Below are 20,723 nucleotides of genomic sequence, written 5' to 3' on the forward strand. Positions count from 1 at the left end.
GTTTTGCTGTTCCAGATCTGAGCAGCAAAAATCCAAATCATGTTACAATTTTCTGTACAGCTTGCTATCTTCTGATGGCAACTCAGATCTAGTGACCCCTGCACAAAAACGACACGAATTATTAACGAGAAGTTGAAGATTTGAAACCTATTTCGGCGTCGGGAAGCCCGTTTCACTTTAAGGAAGGGCGTACGCCACGGCTTAAAAAATGGGCAGGCTGATTGTTTTCCGCCCGCCTTTCCTTTCAGCGGTGGAGCTATGATAGGTTAAAGGAGCTGCTGTTAGCTTTTTCCAGAATTTCAGATCATTTGAAGCTGGTGAGTGAAGTCGATAGATTAGTACATTAGAATTATAGCAATGAGTTCAGACTCTTGTAAATTAGGGCAGCCAGCTGTTATGGGAGAACAACCGGGATGGAATAATACCCGGGAAGGGAGGGAACGGTAGACTCTGCTTGGATTGCAGATGCTGATTGGATCCGCTCCACTTCTGCTAACTTGCCCAGATCTATACCGAACGGCTAGGGAAAACCTGATGCAAGATATGCGGAATTATCGTGGTTAATTTATAAAAGGAACGCTGCTCCGGTTTACCTAGGTCTTCCAATCTGATTGGAAAGGCGTTCCCAAGTTAGCAATTACTTTCGCAGACTTGGGTTTAATTATGGAATAACGAGGGGGGAAAAACCCCAGCTTTGTAACTCTTTTTTTCTTCCTGTGGGGAAAACCCTGAGAGGGCCCTAAAAGAGGCCCGGATCAAATAAGAGAAAACATTATTCGATTTATTCAGAATAAATGTATTCGACATTGACCACGATGAGCATATTATTCTACTCAGATTCTATTGAGATGAGTGAGGATTTCCAAATAAATACTGTAGTTTGCAATAAATTTAGGAGTGGCTATGCTTTAATGGCCTTTGTGGCAAGAAGCAAGATTTGCAGAAGTTATGCAAGATTGAAAGGCCTCCTTGTATAGCTGGTTTATTAAATACTAGCTTAAATTGATCGACCTATTTTAATAAGTAAAGAAAAATAAATATATAAAGTAGTAATTTTTCTCCTTCACAAGAAATACAATTTTACTGATTACTTCTCTTAAAATACAATAAATTATCTCTCTTTCTCCTATGCCATTTCTTATCTATAAACAAAAACAGCAAAAGTCCATTAAGAGTTATCTAAGATAACATCTATTTTTAGCCCAAATAAACCAACTTTTTATTTCTTCCTTTACTTATAACAGTCTTGATCTTTCAAATTATTTATTATATTTTTATCTTGCCTTTGTTACTTTATAAGTAACTCAGTATAGTGTATATATATCTAATACTCCTTGCTCCTTTTATTTTCCACAAAAATCCTGTGAGGTAGATTGGGCTGAGAGAAAATGATTGGCCCCAAATCATCCAGCAGCTTTCATGCCTAAAGCTTGATAGAACTTGCAATGTCCTTCAATATGTCCAGTGTTAAAATATTTTGCTTAATTTTGTCTTTTAGTAAGTTGAGTTTGAGTGTTCTCCATAGCTTTTAATTCCTTCTAGTTTCCTCTAGTTTCCAATTTATAAAGTCTTACCTTAGTTTTTTTTAAATAATTCAAAAGAAAAGTATTTTCCATAGGAAAGATTTTTATAATTAATTCCAAAATCTTATTTCAAATTTATCTAATGGTTTGTCTCTTTGTAACTCTCTAAAATCAGAGTTTGATTTAACCTTTTGCTGTTTATTAAAAAAATTATTTCTAAATTTGTAGTTAAAACTTTGTTTCCTAAGGATTGTAGGAAACTCACCAGGTGCTGTAAACATATGTATCCAAAGATTCCTAATAGCTGAAAAGCAATTTCTGAAAGTGATTAGAAAAGGAAGCAAATTCAGTTTCCTTAAAACTGCTTATCAGGTTTTGGACATTAGGCTATTTGAGCAATAGGCTTTTCCAGAGGTCTTAACCTGCCAGAGACTGTGGTCTCCTTACAAAGAGCAGTTATTTGGAGCATTTGTGGCTGATCTCAAGTACCGTACTTTTCCTTGTCTATTCTTGCACAAGTGTATGCACCATTTCAAAATCCCTTTAGATGAAAACAATTCTGTTTTTATATGTGCATTTCAGAGCCTTCTATAACATTTTACTCAATTTTTTTGTTACAAACAGAATGGATTGCTATATATTGAAATAAATGTCTGTATTGGGTCAACTTTCTGATTTTAAAGTGAGAACTGTTATGTTAAACTGATTCTCATGAAAGTAATATACAAATAGTCCTTGACTTACAACAGTTCATTTAGTGACCATTCAAAGTTAAAATGGGACTGAAAGAAGTGACTTATGACAGTTTTTCACACAATCATTATAGCATCCCTCTGGTCATGTGATCAAAATTCAGATGCTTGGCAACTGACTCATATTTATGACAGTTATTGTGTCCTGGGGTCGTGTGGTCAACTTTTGCAGTTACCTGATAAGCAAAGTCAATGAGGAAGCCAAATTCACTTAACAACCATGTTACTAACTTAACTGCAGCGATTCATTTAACAACTGTGGTAAGAAGGTTCATAAAATGGAGCAAAATTCACTTAACAGTGGGAATGAGAATTTTGGACTCAATTGTGATTGTAAGTCGAGGACTATCTGTATTTAGAGGTTAAAGATATTAAATATATTTGGAAGTTCAAATAAAAAGCTTCTGCCCAAAATAAAGTTGACTGGCTTTTGGTGATGAGGGAAGTTTTCAAGTTGATGACTGGGGTTTCCTAATAAAAGAAAATTTAAGAGGGAGACTATAAAGAGTGAAAAGCAGGGATAGGAAGCAGGTACTATAAACTTTTGTTCCATGAAAAAGAATATGAAGTTCTTTAGAATGTTCCCCCAAAATTAGATGGATTGGTTTGAATTGGAAAAAATGCAGAGGAGTGCTTTAGAATATTGCCTGGCTGGGAAAATATAGAATTCATATACAATTCTAAACCATGCTATAGTTTATGTGGTTCGGGCAAAGTCAGTTGTGACTTATTAAATTTTTTACACCATGGTTTAATATGTAGTGTTAAGGACATATGGAATTTTGGGATAAAACCTCTAAGGGATGATATTGAATCAGGAATAAGAAAAAATCAGAATGTTGCCATAATGGCATTCTTGCAAAAAAAGAACATTTCTTTGCCCTGCTAAGCTTGTAAGCCGCCCTGAGTCTTCAGAGAAGGGCGGGATATAAATGGAATTAAAATAAAAAATAAAATAAAATAAAATAATTAGTAAGGCTTAAACCTTCCTGTTTAGCTACAATTATCAAATATTTGGGCTTAAAGATACTTTTAGAAACCAAAAGATGCTTAATCAGGAACAAAAATGGATAGATAGTGAAAAAGAGAAAAAATAGAGGGGAAAGGAAAGCAACAGTGTATGGGAAGAGGAGAATAGAATAGAGCTGGAAGGGACCTTGGAGGCCTTCTAGTCCATCCTCCTGCTCAAGCAGAAAAACCTATACCAGTGATGGCGAACCTTTTAGAGACCTAGTGCCCAGACTGCAACCCAAAACCCACTTATTTATCACTGGGTGCCAGGTGGGTGTGGCAGTGGCAGTCATGGAACATTGGGTGGGTGTGGCCAAGGTGGGTGTGGTCACCTCAATGTCGCTCGTGGGGAGGGACACCTCTTCTTGGTTGCAGTCCCTCAAATACTGGAATACTGCTATCATGTCTCCTCTATTTCTTTTCTTTAGAGTAGCCAAACCCAAGACCTGCAGCTGTTCTTCATATGTTTTAGTCTCTAGGCCATGATGTGTCGCGACATATCGCGACTTTTTTCCATTGCTGGCAATGGGGTGGGCGCGGTTTTGCCATGACGCATCCTACCTGCAGGCTGGCAGTTTGATACCCTTGCTCTGGACCTTTGATCATCTTAGTTGTTCTTCTCTGAATTTGACTATGAGGATAGATGACCATACGTATTGTTCAAACTATCACAAGGTTTCCTGCCATTGATTGATTATATCACAACTGAAGTAGCATGATTACAAAATGCAAAAACCTGTTTGACAAGGAAAAAAACCTGTTTTGACAAGCCTTGGTGGAGGAGTGGGCTAATGCCTCCTTAAGTAACACCAGCTGCCTGCAATTAGCGCAGGTTCGCATCCCACCAGGCTCAAGGTTGACTCAGCCTTCCATCCTTCCGAGGTAGGTAAAATGAGGACCCAGATTGTTGGGGGCAATAATTTGACTTTGTAATAATGCCGCTTGGGGGGGGGGGGCGAAAGCCCTAATAAGCAGGCATATACATAGAATGAAGGCTATTGCTAAGCACATTGATTTGTGCTTAGATTGTAAGCCACCCTGAGTCTTCTGAGAAGGGCGGGATATAAATGGGATTAAAAAAAAATAAAAATAAAAATGCTGAATAGATATCAGCCACTAGGGGGAGTACCACTGATTTACAATATGATCAGAACTTACACTTCTTTCCATGATAGTTTTTATATATTAGCCAAAGGTTCATTCAGTTTATTTGGGTAGCCCTATGCTTCACTGGGATGGAAAAAAAGCAAATTGATCAAACTGGTTGATAGGTGTGTATTTCTCTTACATTAGCCTTTCCCAATGGAGTACCCTACAATTGTTTTCCATGATCTATTCAGTAATTAGCACATCTGGCAAGCACCAGTTTGAGAAAAAAAATGCTATATATTTGTTTTGATAATTTAGCACATGTGAATTAATCTAAAGGCCAGGCTGGAACACAAACATCAAATAATTGTGCAATTTTAAAATGTTATCAGTTTTGTGTCTAAAACTGAAAGAGTTATAATGCATCTGCTTGCTAATGATGTTTTTTTTTACTGCAGCATGAAAAAAGCATGCTTCTTACATTTTATTCACTTTCATAATTTCTTCTTCCTCCCACCAGCAAATATGAAACATTTTTATATTTGGTTGAAAGATTAGTCTAGATCAGCACCAAGCAAGATGCAATTTTAAACAGTCTTGAACAACTGTGATGAAAACTGTCTCCTTCTTTAGTTTCTTTATCATAAAAATATTTTTCTCTTTGTTACACATACACACTGGGTACTTTGAGAGCTTGTCACAATGAATCCATTTGGTGAGCTTTCCTTGATTATACATAAATGGGCTGCAACAGATGTTTTCAGACTTTATTAGACAAAGAATATAATAGAATTTCAGGTTTGCATCACTTCTTCAGAAGCCAACAAAAATAATAAAATAGTAAAACAAAATAGAAACACTGGCAGCTGGAGAAAGCATCAGCACTATCCACTATTACATTTAAAAGTGATCTATATTGTTTAATTGCTTGATTGTTCTCTGTAGAACTGAACTGAATTGAATTGTAGGAATTGAAATCTATTGAGTTTTTCGGTGCAGGCTATATCAAGGAGATCCTACAAGTGAAAACCTTGAAAGGGCATGAAATATCTGTCTAGCCTAACAGATGATTCCAGAAAAATTAGCTGTTTTCTAGTCCCAACTCAGAAATTGCGCTCATTGCCTTTTCTATCACAACCAGTCAGGAATTATTTTAATACATTACCAATATGCCTGATAATTGATTTTAGATAACTGGAATTAATGTCTTAATATACTATTAGCACTGTATCTCATTCTTTGACTGGATATTCTACTATACCAAGTGAAATAAGAGAGCATATAACCATAATATTTGGCAAATCAATACCACTTGAATTATCTATAATATTTCAAAACTCTAAGGGGAATTTGAAATGCATGCCTCTTTGGGACTAATACTTCTATTTCTGTACCAATTTACTCCAATGGTGCAGTTGTATACAGTTATAAACAATTGTATACAGAAATATACTAAAGACAATAAAAGAAAGAAGTTGGAGTTAGGTAGTACTTGAAATTGAATCAAAAAATTTCTAAAATTACTATTTTTACTCATCTGCCAGATATGACAAAAGAGGTTTAGGTGGTACAATGGAATGCTATTGGGTCAGTGACACGAAGTCATAGTCAGGGTGGGTGGAAGAGTATCATGTGACAAAATCTGTGCTGTGATGCTTACCTCTATGGTTACAAGCTTGTGTTGACATAGCAATGCAAATATGAAAGTGTGGAGCTTGTATTATGACATCATGATGCACATTTTGTAATTTTAGTTAAGTCAGGGGTGTTAAACTGCTGGTTTCATCATACTGAAGCCATGCCTACCCAATTGCTGGAAATGCAAAAAGAGTCGCGATACATCACGACACATCACATGATGTGGCAAATTTAACACCTGTGAGTTAAGTGATGCTATGCAAAGATCATTTTCTATCTAAACCCCTTATCCTTATGTTTATTACAAACAATAGCTTTAAGTATCACTGCTCCCTTCAGCAAGTGTTTTATCAAGGTTGCCCTGCAATTGCAGCTAACTCGTCCCTTATTTTTGAACAATAACAAAATAAGACATATCTATCCATGAGAATGAGGACATAATTAATATCTCATTTATTGAACTAACATTTGAATTCACACATTCTGTGTAATCATGGTTTCCTTACTCATGGTTTATTGAATAAGCCATACATTATTGGGTTAATACTAAATGGTATCCTCAGTTATGGTTTACCAACTACATGACTTAGATCATGAACTCACTAAACCCAAACATACAAGACTTCATATCTGTACCCATCTCCTTCCTTATGATTTTGCTCATTGCTGCTGTGATCTCAGCTAATTGTTCAAGCTGCTTAGTTGTTTGCTCTCTCTCCAAGACCTGATTAATTTTCAAAGCAAGATGTTATCCTGATATTTTATATCTCATATGCTGCTTATTACTGGTTACTTATATAGTTACAAACATAAATCTCTATACAGTACATAAAAGCTAGCATTCTCATGTAAATTTATATTTAAGAATTATGATTTTAACTTTTTTTTTGTATAGAAGTACATCAAGCTAGTTGAGCCCTTATTTGAAGTTTGAATGATAAAACTCAAAATTGTCCTCAATGAATATTCCAATGAGTACCTCTGGACTCAAAACGTGAAATAATTTAAACTATAAAGTCTCCTTAGAGTTGGACTGCTAGAGAGTTTGTAGACATGGCTATGTAATTTCCTTGGAAGTAGGTTGTTTGTCATGTTTTCTTTTGGGGAGATTTGTTTTGTTTGAGATATGCTGATGATCTATATTGGGAGCCAAAAAAATTCCTGTCAGTACAATAGTTCTGAAGAGTTTCATACAAAAGCAAGAGAACATGCTGTCTTACTGCATTTACTGAAGAGCACTTTTGTACCATCCTTAACAATACCTCTGAGTAATGCATCCATAATTGAAACCAGACAGCAGGGGCTGAAATATAATATCGAATCTTAAAGTAGTAGTTTTCAAGACCATAGGAAAGCTCTCTGTCTTTTCTGATTTTGTGGAATCACTAACAAGGCCTTGAAAATTATCTACAGCAGAGGTCCCCAACCTTTTGGGTTTTTCCACAGACTAGAGGGGGTGCGGTTTTGAATACTGCCTGTATACCGAGGATGGAGCTGTGCTTGTTTGTGTGGCATGCTGCGGACCCCTGATCTACAGAATGGGGCAGATGCTTGTGCATGTGGAGTGAGAACAGAAAAGCTGAACTGTTTAGGCTTCACAGTACTACCATTATATTTAAATTTGGCACAGAAATGGATAGGGAGACAAATGACAGTCATAATATAATTGCAATAGTTCCTTGAACTATTTTTGACTAGATAATGTTTGATAATTTTCATGGTGGCTGTACTAATATAGTAACCATAACTTAAGTGCCGGATTATGTCAATACTATAGGCACCTTGAGTGTTACTGATACAGTAAATGACCCCTCATTCAGCAACCATTCAAAGTTATAATGGCATTGAATGAGGGGGACTTATGACAGCTTCTCATAGTTGTCCCACAGTCTCAGGGGCTATTCTCCAAAGCACTTGAAGGCAGGACAAGAAGCAACGGATGGAAACTAATCAAAGATAGAAGCAACCTAGGATTAAGGAGAAATTTCCAGACAGTTAGAACAATTAATCAGTGGAACAACCTGCCTCCAGAAGCTGTGAATGCTCCAACACTGGAAGTTTTTAAGAGACTGGACAGCCATTTGTCTGAAATGGTATAAGGTTTCCTGCCTGAGCAGGGGGTTGGACTAGATGACCTCCAAGGTACCTTCCAATTATTATTTTTATTGTTGTTGTTATTATTCATGTGACTGCCATTCAGATGCTTAGCAACTGACTCACAATTATGATGTTGCAATATCCTGTGATTGCTTTATCAATATTTGGCAACATTCACTGCTGATTTCTATAACCAATGTCAATGCGAAATTCAGCAGGTCGCAAATGATGATCACAAGATACTCTAATTGTGTGGGAATAGTCTAACAATTGTTAACTGAGATTGCCATCATAAGTCAGTGCTGTATTGTCGAATTGCCCATTATGATCATGTTGCTTAGCAACAAAGTTGTCAGTCCCAATTACCATTGTTAAGTGAGTATTTGTAGAAGAAAGGGAAGTAAGTCTGTGGTAAATATCACATTCCAACTGTCAACTTCTGAAACAAGTCTGGCTGAAGCTATCTTTGTTGTTCTAAGTTGCTACATGGGTTTGGGAGGAGAAAGGGCAAAGAAAATGAAAATATGTTAGACTAAACACGAAGCAGTCCCATGGGGAACCAAGGTCATTCCCACAGGTGCTGGAAGGAGGAGCAAAGACAAGTTGCAGAGCCCACAAATTACTTCTTTTTTTAAAAAAAATATAATTAATTTTTTACAATAACAATCTTTAGTGCTTAGTGAACAATGTGTTGTTTGGGTTCATATATTTAAATAATAATAATTAATTTCTATAGTTGATCAATATGTTAGTTAATAATATATTTCCTTGATCCTCTCTTCTTCCAGCAATATTCTTCTTTTGTCTACATTAAAGGAATACAGTTCTTAATACTTTCAATACATACAGAGTTGGATCTAAATATTTTTCTAGTTTTTATACATATAACAATAACATCAACATATAACATCAACAGCTAACTATGGTATGTAGGAAGCACATCTCAATAGTAAATAGGGGATTTTAACTACCCTGACATCAACTGGGAGACAAACTGTACCAAGTAGAAGATCAAACAGATTCCTGACAAATCTAGCAGACAACTTTGTCACCCAAAAAGTAAAGGGAACTAGGGGATTAGCCATTTTGGATCTAATTCTCACTAACAGAGATGAAGTGATAGAAGGTGTTGAAGCCACAGGAACCTTGGGAGGAAGTGATCATGCAATATTGGAATTCAACATTATGGAAGCACAAGCAATAGAATACAGTCAAACTAGAGTCTTGGACTTTAAGAGAGCTAATTTCAATAAACTTAGAGAGAGCTTGGGAAGGATTCCATGGATGAGAATCCTCAAGGGGAAAACAACTCAAGAAGCTTGGGAAATTTTGAAAAGTGAGATAATAAAAGCCCAGTCTAGCACAATACCAACAAAGAGGAAAAATAACAGCTCTCAAAAGAAATCAGCATGGCTGCATAGAGAACTCTGATAAATTGAAAGATAAAAAGGGCAAATATAGAAAGTGGAAAGAGGGGCACATAACTAAGTCAGAATATCAGCAAATAGCCCGAGTCTGCAAAGATGAAGTGAGGAAAGCTAAAGCTCAAAATGAACTAACGCTTGTGACCAAAGTCAAAAATAACAAAAAAGCTTCTTTCAACATGTAAAAAACAAGAAAAAAGTGAAGGAAATGATTGGTCCATTAGTGGGTGAAAGTGGCAAGAAGGTGACAAGCAACAGAGAGAAAGCAGAACTCTAACTCGTTTTTTGCATTTCTTTACACAAAGGGAAAAAACAGACCAACCTATCAAAAATAGTGCCATAAAAAACAGAATAAAAACACAAGTTAAGATAGGCAAGAAAATGATAAGTGAGCACCTGTCCAGCCTAGATGAGTTCAAATCACCAGGCCCAGATGGATTACACCCCAAGGTTCTCAAGAAACTGGCGGATGTGATCTTAGAACCACTGAACTATATTTTTCAAAGATCCTGGAGTACTGGGGACCTACCAGAGGACTGGAAAAGAGCTGATGTAGTTCCCATCTTCAAAAAAGGGGGAAAAATGGATCCAGGAAATTACAGACCTATCAGCCTGACCTCAATACCTGGGAAGACTCTGGAAAAGATAATCAAACAATGAATCAGTGAGCATCTAGAGACAAACAAAATCATTGCTAAAAGCCAACATGGGTTTGTCAAAAACAGATCATGCCAGATAAATCTTATTGCATTCTTTGACCAAGTGACAAAATTAGTGAACCAAAGGAATGCTGTGGATATAATTTACTTGGACCTCAGTAAGGCATTTGATAAAGTAGATCACAACCTACTACTTGATAAGATAGAAAAATGTGGGTTAGATAGCATCACCACCAGATGGATTCGTAGCTGGCTGACAGGCCGTACTCAGCGTGTGGTCCTCAATGGAACCATATCTACATGGAAGGAAGTGTGTAGTGGGGTGCCCCAGGGCTCTGTTCTGGTCCCAGTGCTCTTCAACATCTTCATCAACAATTTGGACGAAGAGATAGATGGGGAATTCATCAAATTTGCAGATGACACCAAGCTGGCAGGAATAGCCAACACTCCAGATGACAGGCTTAAGATAAAGGAGGATCTGGACATACTTGAACACTGGGCGCTATCTAACAAAATGAAATTCAATGGTGAAAAAAGTAAGGTTCTACATTTAGGCAAGAAAAGCCAAATCTACAGGTATAGTATAGGGGGTACGTTGCTCAATAGTAGTAACTGTGAGAGGGATCTCGGAGTCCTAGTGGACAATCACTTAAATATGAGCCAGTGTGCTGCAGCTGCCAAAAAAGCCAACACAGTGCTAGGCTGCATTAACAGAGGGATAGAATAAAGATCACGTAAAGTATTAATACCTCTTTACAATGCCTTGGTAAGGCCACACTTGGAATACTGCATCCAGTTTTACATCATCACGATGTAAAAAAGATGTTGAGACTTTGGAAAGAGTACAGAGAAGAGCAACAAAGATGATTAGGGAACTGGAGGCTAAAACATATAAGGAACGGGTGCTGGAATTGGGTGTGTCTAGTTTAATGAAGAGAAGGACTAGGGGTACATGATAGCGTTCCAATATCTCAGGGGCTGCCCCAAAGAAGAGGGAGTCAAGCTATTCTCCAAAGCACCTGAAAGCAGGACAAGAAGCAACTGATGGAAACTAATCAAGGAGAGAAGCAACCTAGAACTAAGGAGAAACTTCCTGACAGTTTGAACAATTAACCAGTGGAACAACCTGCCTCCAGAAGCTGTGAATGCTCCAACACTGGAAGTTTTTAAGAAGAGACTGGACAGCCATTTGTCTGAAATGGTATAGGGTTTCCTGTCTGAGCAGGGGGTTGGACTAGATGACCTCCAAGGTACCTTTCAACTTTACTATTATGATTATGATTAACATCTTTCCTAATCAGCTTATGTTTCAATTGTATTTATAGAAGTCATCTTATTAAGTTATTATATGTTCTGTTTTCAAGATTCTTATTTAAGCTTTATTTCCCCTTAGTATTGAAACCACTCTTATCAGTCATAATTTTCTCAGAATTCGTTACCTTTGAATATCCAAACTTTTCATTGAAATACGCTGTCTCAATATTGTTACATTTCATATATTATAAAAATATTATAATACTTATACATCTCCCTCTTACTGTTGGATCCCTTTTTGTCCAAGCTTTATCTATTCTTTTGACTGTGTTCAAACACATATTTAATCATATAACACACCATCTAGCAATCTTACTATAGGGCCTCTTTATATCCAAATGTTATATTTTTAACCATATTCAAACGTGTTCAGTCATATAGTATTCCATCTGGGATGTTGAATCACAGATCTAGTTCTAATCATCTTCTTTTGCCAGGTTGCTTTCCAAATCAGTAGATTTACCTTGCCAGGTTGTATTTTTGTAGATACTGTTGGGGATAAAAAAGACAAATTGAGTAGAATATTCATTTTTTGTCTCCCAGGCTTTAATGATTCTTCTGAAAGCTCTTTAATCCATTTTATTAAGTCTTTTTTGTCCTCATGTTTGTTTTGAAGTCCTGGAAGATAAAATATCTTTTTTATTTCCTTTGTTGTAGCAAAATTTTGCAGATTTTCTTTTTTTGTATTAAGTTGTAGTTCTCTTCATTTGTAGCTTTCATATTTAAGTCATTTTCTTCTGATTTGTGTTCTTTTATCTGATTTATTTGTTCATTTTTTAAATAATATTTTATTGATTTTCTCATTTTACAATTGAATATTTAAAAAGCAATGTGATGACTGGGTTAATAGTTCAATAATGTACATAAATATTTTGATAAATCTCATGTTACAAGATCAAATATTTCCTCTCCTTTTCCATTAATATCTGTTATCTCATGTTGGACTAATACAATCTTATTGTTATCAACTAAGTAAAAACATCTTTGTTACCATTATGAATAATTTTTAGCTTATACATATCTTAATTGCATTTGTACTTAATCCTTGTATACAATCAATGTCCTGTTATTGCTTTTTCCCCTCCCAGGCTTTAATTTCCCATCAATATTCAAAGTAACACTATTATTTATGATTTTCAAGTATTTTATGTTTAGGCAAGCAAAAGTTTTCCTTATCTCAACTTCTCCCATTTTCCCTTTTCATACCAAAGTCTGATATTCTGGTTACACATATTATCTATTTGATTATAATTTATTTGTTCATTCTTTATTGTCATTTTTTGAGCCTTGTTTAATTGTGAGTTTAGGTTAGAGATATGTTCATTTATGTTATCAAAGATGTTTTTAATCTCATGGTTTAAGACAATTGTCATTTGAATCTGTCACATCATTGCATATATTTTCTCCTGGAATGTATTGCTTTGTCTTGAGTCATTGTTCCTCTGATGTTCCATGCTGGGGTCTTCAGGAGGAGGTGTTAGGTGTAGTTTTCTGTTGCTTTTAGGTAAATATACCACATCCATTTTGTCTCCCTCCACAAGGTAGTCTTTCACCGGTGCCATAGTCTCTTTACTTAGCTTTATGAAACCAGCCCATCTTAAAATCCAAACAACCAAATCATGTGTAGTTCTTATCTTTATATATAGTTTTTGTAATCCAATATGTTCCAATTATCAAAGCACCACTAAAAACAGTGTTTTGTAACAGTTCTTTTTTCCCCCAGGGATCTTACAATTATCAGCCAGCCAAGATTTCAGTCCAAAGTGTTTAACCACCTGAAATCTTTCCAGTGACTTCCCCTTTAGGATTAGCCAAAGGCCAAGGTTTTTCTTTTTCTGCAAACAGTTCTTAAACTTAAAAATGCAGCTCAGTGTGTTTATAATCCCAGAAGATCAACAGTTTCTAAACTTATATAATTTTACTCTGTATTAGATATCCCAAGGCAGCTGTAGTTTTCTCTAGTCCTCCACTAGGTGTCAATAGCTGTTCATTTTCCAACTTTTAAAACAAAGAGTTATTATTATTTTTATAATTTCATCAATACTTTTTCAGGTATGGAATTTGAACAGTTTTCTTAGTTTTCAAATTTGTCCAGACTAGTATTTTAGCCTCATTTCAATATATTTTTGTTTCCCATAAGAATTTAATTCACAGCTTCTGTCTATAGGAGGGTAGGGGTGTAGTTCTCTCCTTTCTCACTTTGGGAGAATTTTGCTTCTTGGGGATCTTTTCCAGGAAATCAGAGAGAGAAGATTGAATTCCTCACCCGGTTTCAAGCATGCTGTTCACCGTTGTTCTGGTTGGTGTCCTTGGACTTCTCCTGTCGGATTAGAGAGCTTCCCCCGGATCAAATGGGGCGACCACTGTCATTCTGCAATCATCGGGGTGCTCCTTTTTTTTCGTTGCCTTTCCGGGGTGACTTTAGACCCACGGTGAAACTAGCTGTGGGGTGTGGAGCTGTGCAATTCATCGGCCATGCGCTACGGCGCAAAATCAGAAGTCCCCACCAATTACTTTCATTGGGTAGCATGATTTATAGCATAACAGAGGGGAGGGTAGTGTTACATTTAGTTACATTGAATCTTTAGGGGAAAAATTCGAGTTGGTTTCACTTTTGACCATGCCAATATTATGTATCCAATAAACGTGTTTCAAACCTTGGAGTTCTGCTTTATTTGGTTTCATTAGTCGGAACCTTGATACCAACTTGTTGGAATATTTTTGGCATGATTGGGATCTGGATTGTTTTGACAAAACTACTGTAGCCAATTTTCATTTTTAATTAGTGATTTATATGATTTCTTTTAAGGTAACCAAGTTGAAAAGATGTGCAAGATAACAACGGCTTTACTGGGTTTGCTAAGCCTGAGTTTCTTCTTAGAACTAAGCAGCTGCCATGTACGACGGGGTGCCATGGGAAGTATTTTTAGAAGACTAAAGTGTGCTTTGCCATCACAAGGAGATCCTGGACAACCACTGTTTCTAACACCTTACATTGAAAGTGGTAAAATTGAAGAAGGTAAAATTGGTTTATAAACATGACATTTTTTAAACTTAAATCATGCAGAAAAATAATATTTCCAGTGTCTCCAGCTTTTCTGCAGTGTCTGCACATAATAAGACTCTGCAAATGATTCCCAAGAGAGGTTTTGTAGAATACACTTTTTACTGGATTGTTCAAGCAGCTGTGTCTTTTGCAAGTTCCATCCTTTTGTAGGAGCTGTTCCCAGTTGTGCCTGCATAAAAGTATATGTATAATCACTATATCTTTTCTATTGTTTATACTTATCCCTGTTAAAATCCAGTGATTACAATAGTAAGAGTTTAGAAGATATTTTAAACTTTGCATTATGTTTTACTGGAATTTTATATAAATGCAGTTGAATTGGAGGAATGTATCTTACATTTGGGACGCGGTGGCTCAGTGGGTTAGGACGCTGAGCTTGTCGATCAGGAGGTCGGCAGTTTGGCGGGTCGAATCCCGAGTGCCGCGTAACAGAGTGAGCACCTGTTACTCGTCCCAGCTTCTGCCAACCTAGCAGTTCGAAAGCACGTCAAAATGCAAGTAGAAAAATAGGGACCACTACGGTGGGAAGGTAACAGCGTTCCGTGCGCCTTTGGCGTCTAGTCATGCCGGCCACATGACCACGGAGATGTCCTCGGACAAATGCTGGCTCTTCGGCTTTGAAACGGAGATGAGCACCGGCCCCTAGAGTCGGAAACGACTAGCACGCATGTGCAGGGGAACCTTTACATTTACCTTTACCTTTATCTTACCTTTATTCTCTTTCTATCATCATTCTGTCAGGTCCATAGAGTAAAAATGCAGACAGATTTCCAGTTGTTTTTTTTAACATTTGCCACAGGTCATGTTACAGTCTGGATATCTGGGTACAAGTTGAAGAAAACAAAAACTTTTGAATGTATTGTGTTCCAAGCTATGCTACTGTTTTATAGGAAATCAGAAGAATTGGAATCCTTTCTCACTTCTCTTTAGTGGAGGGGACTGGTGCAAACTTACTATTGTTCCAACTTTTAAGTGAAATTTTCTCATTTTAAAGCTTTAAATTAAGAATGCAAAGCCAGCTTTGTGTGATAGGTGTAATTGTGACTTCCCATGGGAAGGAGGATGTAAACTTTCTTATTGTTGTCATATCAATCTAAGCCACTCTACTTATCGGCAAATTACCAAGAGTGGGCTTTTTCATTCATTTTGTCTTTCTTGGGACCTAAAGCATTTTTTTTGAAATTCACCATTACAACAAGAGAAAGTATATTTATAAACAACTCAGATCGTAATACTTAAATGAAGCAGACTACCTCAATATGTTTATCCCAGTTTTTCACTGTTGCTCCTTAATTTAAAAAAGTGGTACAAACATTAAGTAATAATAAAAAATAAAATATTTATTTATTTATTTTAAATTATTTTTTTCTGGATAGTTGTGAAAACATTAAGTAGTCATGTCCAACCCACATCCTGCAAGCCTTATGTGGCCCTGGACAGCTGGTAATGTGGCTCCACAAGATAATAAAAAAATGTAAAAAGATAAAGGAAGCTTGTTATTTATATACATTAACTACATTATATGTTTTATACATGGCCCAAGACGATTCTTCTTCACTCAGTGTGATCTAGACAAGCCAAACAACCGTGCATTAGAATGATTGGATGGGTAAAAATGTTAAACTTTGTAAATACAAGTCAGATATATTGTATATATCCAGATTCTTGCATTCTTGTCCAATCTTTCATTTAGACAATGACAGTGATTTATCATTCTTTCAAAGGAAGGCAATTAAGCCTAGTGGAACATCTCCCAGGACCCTATGTGAAGAGTTATTCAGGCTATCTGACAGTCAACAAAACTCACAATAGCAACCTTTTCTTCTGGTTCTTTCCTGCTCAGGTGAGTACAGTATATTTTTCAACTTTTGAAACTAGAAGATAGGATTAGAAAAGTATTCATTAAAAAGGCAATTGCTGTATATAACGTGAGGTACCTCTGATATTTAAAGGAACCTTAAGCCCATAGAAGTGCTAAAAAGGAATACTATATCATCATTTATCATTTTTAGATCAATGATTCTCTTGTTATCATTTTTTGGATAAATGATTATCTCTGTATTACTGTAGCTCTATGTTGCTATGAATAGATTTATATCAGAAAGTAAGTCCTGGGCTACTACAGTCAATAACATCCTATATTATATAATATGTTAATATGTTAAAAGACTGGGAAAATAAAGCACATTCAATTATTTTGATACATACATGCACTCATGATGCAGACAAAATAAAACTTGAATGTAACATTGGGATAATTTAAAAGACAGCCTCAGATATACTTTTATAATTTTTTAACTGAAAGGGTGATGTTATTGAGCTCCCCTCCCCACCCCCGTGTATATTGGAAAGATGCGATTATAAAATATCTTGAAATTGTTTATGATTAAATTTTATTTATTTATTTATTTTTTTTATTTTTATTACATTTATATCCCGCCCTTCTCCGAAGACTCAGGGCGGCTTACAAGCTTAGCAGTAGCCTTCATTCTATGTATATGCCTGCTTAATGACAATCTGTTGTTTAATTATGGATGTTTGAAACAAAAAATGGTAGTGAGAGATATGTATATATTCAAAGATACAAATAATAAATACTGCAAATATCTGATTATTGTGCTAATTTATAAGCTATGTTTAAAAAACCATGGTAGCTGAGGTTCACATAGATTGCTAAGACATAATCAAATAAGCCATCATATACTTTGATACCATGTGTGAACCCAGCTATTGAGGACTATTTTCAAAAGGGCATGAATTACTGTGAGCTTACGCTAGTAAGTCCTTTGATTTACATTTCTTAAAGGCATATTAGCATGCTGCAAATTTTAAGGCTCCTCAGGATATGTAAAAATATAATTTTGAACAAGAATACCAGTACAAGTTAAAGTTAAAACATGCATTGTTCTGTTAACAATGCAGTTGTAATCTCAGGTGGTATGATGATGGTGGCAATATTCCTGAGTTTATTCCATTTATAGCCCATTTGATATAATGGATATGAGAAAGGGGAAAAAAAGGATTGGCAATAATAATGTTTTATTTAGAGGAGAATCTGAATGCTTTTCCACAGGGCTTACTCACATGCCCGTGAAAAAAGAATAATGAAATTAGTATCCCTGAAATTGCTTAGGGTTTTATTATTTTTATCTTCAGACTGCAGTGCATAGAAATTCTGGAGGACACATTGTTTTGGAATTACACTGCATTCTATTATGCTAATTTACCTGTGAGCAGATTTTGCTAGTCTACAATTTGGTGCAGATAATCAAGTTCTGTTCCACCTGATCATGTTATTTAAGAACATCAATTTATAGTTTTCTGTTTCTTTTCTCTCACTATAAAATCTGCAACTTTGTTTTCTCTGAATATAAACAGTTAAAGACTGTGCAGGTGTTTGATTTGTTTAAATATTTATAAATCTCCCTTCTGCCCAAAAGGTTCCTCCTGGCTTTGTGCAGCTGTAAAAACATTCCCTTATCAAAACAATCAAATTAAGAACAGGGCAATTCATGTTGAAACATTTAGAGAGTAGGATACTACCTCAAAACCCATCAAAGACTAGCCTAAACAAAGCAGGATTTACAGCCTACTTAAAAGTAGATAAATACAGACCAACTGTTTCCATTGAGAATTATATGAAAGAACAATTAACACAGACAGAGCATTGTATTGAGGTATTTCTGCCTCTGGGCATAAGCATACACAAACATTTGATAAGAAGTTGGTTTGTTTGTCATAATTAGTGACTAGATCACTTTTTAAGAAGATAACAAGGATTTTTCTTTATACTCATTCAAGGAAATAGAACTTTTGCAAAGTCCTTTTTTTGGTAACAGTTGCTTTTTTTAGAGGATTTTTGAAAGGTAAGTGATATTACTTAGCTAATGTAGAATTATAAGAACCTTAGTTTAAAAGAATATGCCAGGCAACATAGCTTCATTTGGAGATCTGTATCACTTAATAGATAATAGGAGTTCCTGGTTCAGACATTATTGTATCTATTATTGGGAAAATATTCAGGACATTACTCTTCCTAGAAATGTTTTAGTGAGCAGTCAGACTTCTCCTTTTAAAGTAGTGAGATGTTTATATCAAATAACTGTCCCAAAAATCTGAAGGACATTAACTTTAGCATGCTGCAATGCAATTTCCACAGCACTCGGCAGCTGATAAAAAAAAGCATACTTGCTGAGACTCTACCCCTGTGGACAAGGGGCCATTGAAACTGCAGCTTATACGTATCCTCCTATACTGCATTTTCTATAAGGACTCATGGACTCAATTTATAACATCTCACCTAATAAAATATCCAGGAAATACTGATGTTTTACATACAACTACTGTTATCAGATCAGTATAAAGTAGTTTCTTTGAATGTGTTGTTATGTTATGTTGTATCTTAAATTAAACAGATTCTGATTGCTTACTGATAATCCAACACCAATTGTAATATATTATTTTGTCTTTTATTTTTATTTTTTACTATTATATTGTTTTAATGGATTTTATTTGAATGCTGTTTATGACCATAATAAAAATAGATTGATATTCATCACACTAAACATGGTGATGGTGATGATGATGATGTTGGAAAGGTCCTTGGAGATCTTCTAATTTAACCCCCTGCTCAGGCAGGAAACCCATTTCAGACAAATAGTTGTCCAGTCTCTTCTTAAAAACTTAAAAACTAGTGTTTGAGCATTCACAACTTTAGGCGGCAGGTTGTTCCACTGATTAATTGTTCTAACTGTCTGGAAATTTCTCCTCAGTCCTAGGTTGTTTTCATCAGTTTCCATCCGTTGTTTTTTATCCTGACTTCAGGTGCTACTATCATGTCACACCTAGTCCTTCTCTTCATTAAACTAGACATAACCAATTCCAGCAACCGTTTCTTATATGTTTTAGCCTCCAGTCCCCTAATTATCTTTGTTGCTCTACTCTGTACTCTTTCTAGAGTCACAACATCATTTTTACATTGTAGTAACCAAAACTGGATGCAGTATACCAAATGTGGCCTTACCAAGGCATTATAAAGTGGTATTAACACTTACATGATCTTGATTCTATCCCTCTGTTAATGCAGCCTAGCACTGTGTTGGCTTTTTTGGCAGCTGCAGCACACTGCTGGCTCATATTTAAGTGATTGTCCACTAGGACTCCAAGATCCCTCTCACGGTTACTACTATTGAGCAAGGTACCCCCTATACTGTACCTGTGCATTTGGTTTTTCTTGCCTATATGTAGAACTTTACTTTTTTCACCACTGAATTTAATTTTGTTAGATAGATAAATAATTTAAATCCCTCTAGCTGTATGTTCCATTTATGCTTTTCTGGAATGGCAATAGTGTTATATCTGCCCACATTTACCTGAATTTCTAATTTGCTCTGTTTATTACTCGTACTCTGTGCATTAGTTTATAAACTTTGAGTCCTTTATGACTGACCCTGTGTTTATTTTCTACATAACCTGTGTAGTACCTGAGTTCCCCTACCTACTTGATTAGTGCACTTGATTATCTTCTTAACAAGTGATCTACTCATTATTAAAAGCTTGATTTTGCTTGACAGCAAGGTCGATATTTATTTCAGAATGGTAGCCCAAAACCCTCATATTCAGTTTGATAACAACCATATGGAAAACCAGATAAAGCAAAATAAAACTGAGACAGTTTTTTACAATCTGTTAAAATAAATACAGTATTTCAAGAATAGTTCCAGGTTTTTTTTGTTCTTATGGTTTCAGGTTCAGCCAGAAAAGACTCCTGTCCTACTTTGGCTCCAAGGGGGACCTGGAGGAACATCTATGTTTGGCCTCTTCGTTGAACATGGACCATATGTTGTTCAGAAGAATCTTTCTTGCAAGTATTTGTTTTGTTTCTAGTGTAGTATATGGGAATATAAGCACATTTTTTTACTTTTGAATATTCATTTTTTGCCAAATTTTAATTGTAATTCTATTTTTGAGTGAAATGTATTTAATAGCAAAATATAGATTTCCTATTCTGAACAAGTGTAAGTAAGGAAGTGGATACTTGCTAATGCAAAGTTAGTACTTATGTTTGAGATGAAATATGGCTAAAACTCACTTTACAAAACTCGGAGTCTGTCAGTGTGAAAATAATATCTTTTAAATTTATAAGCACA

General features: G+C 35.7%; 1 protein-coding gene across 5 annotated transcripts in view; it reads left to right on the forward strand.

Annotated features, from left to right (window-relative positions):
• CPVL (carboxypeptidase vitellogenic like) overlaps nucleotides 1–20,723 on the forward strand; it is a 55,691-nt gene that overhangs the window by 1,351 nt on the left and 33,617 nt on the right. For 2 of the 5 annotated variants that reach the window (XM_081345194.1, XM_081345198.1), the window contains exons 1-4: nucleotides 13,844–13,892; nucleotides 14,317–14,526; nucleotides 16,299–16,417; nucleotides 20,323–20,437. In XM_081345194.1, the coding sequence (XP_081201320.1) occupies nucleotides 13,859–13,892; nucleotides 14,317–14,526; nucleotides 16,299–16,417; nucleotides 20,323–20,437 (478 nt within the window). In that variant the 5' untranslated portion in view covers nucleotides 13,844–13,858. Of the gene's footprint in view, nucleotides 1–245; nucleotides 318–9,017; nucleotides 9,036–13,843; nucleotides 13,893–14,316; nucleotides 14,527–16,298; nucleotides 16,418–20,322; nucleotides 20,438–20,723 lie in introns of those variants that run through there. The other 3 variants (XM_081345195.1, XM_081345196.1, XM_081345197.1) reach the window with 3 other exon arrangements.

Source organism: Vipera berus (assembly GCF_964194415.1).
Source record: "Vipera berus genome assembly, chromosome: Z".
Taxonomy (NCBI): domain Eukaryota; kingdom Metazoa; phylum Chordata; class Lepidosauria; order Squamata; family Viperidae; genus Vipera; species Vipera berus.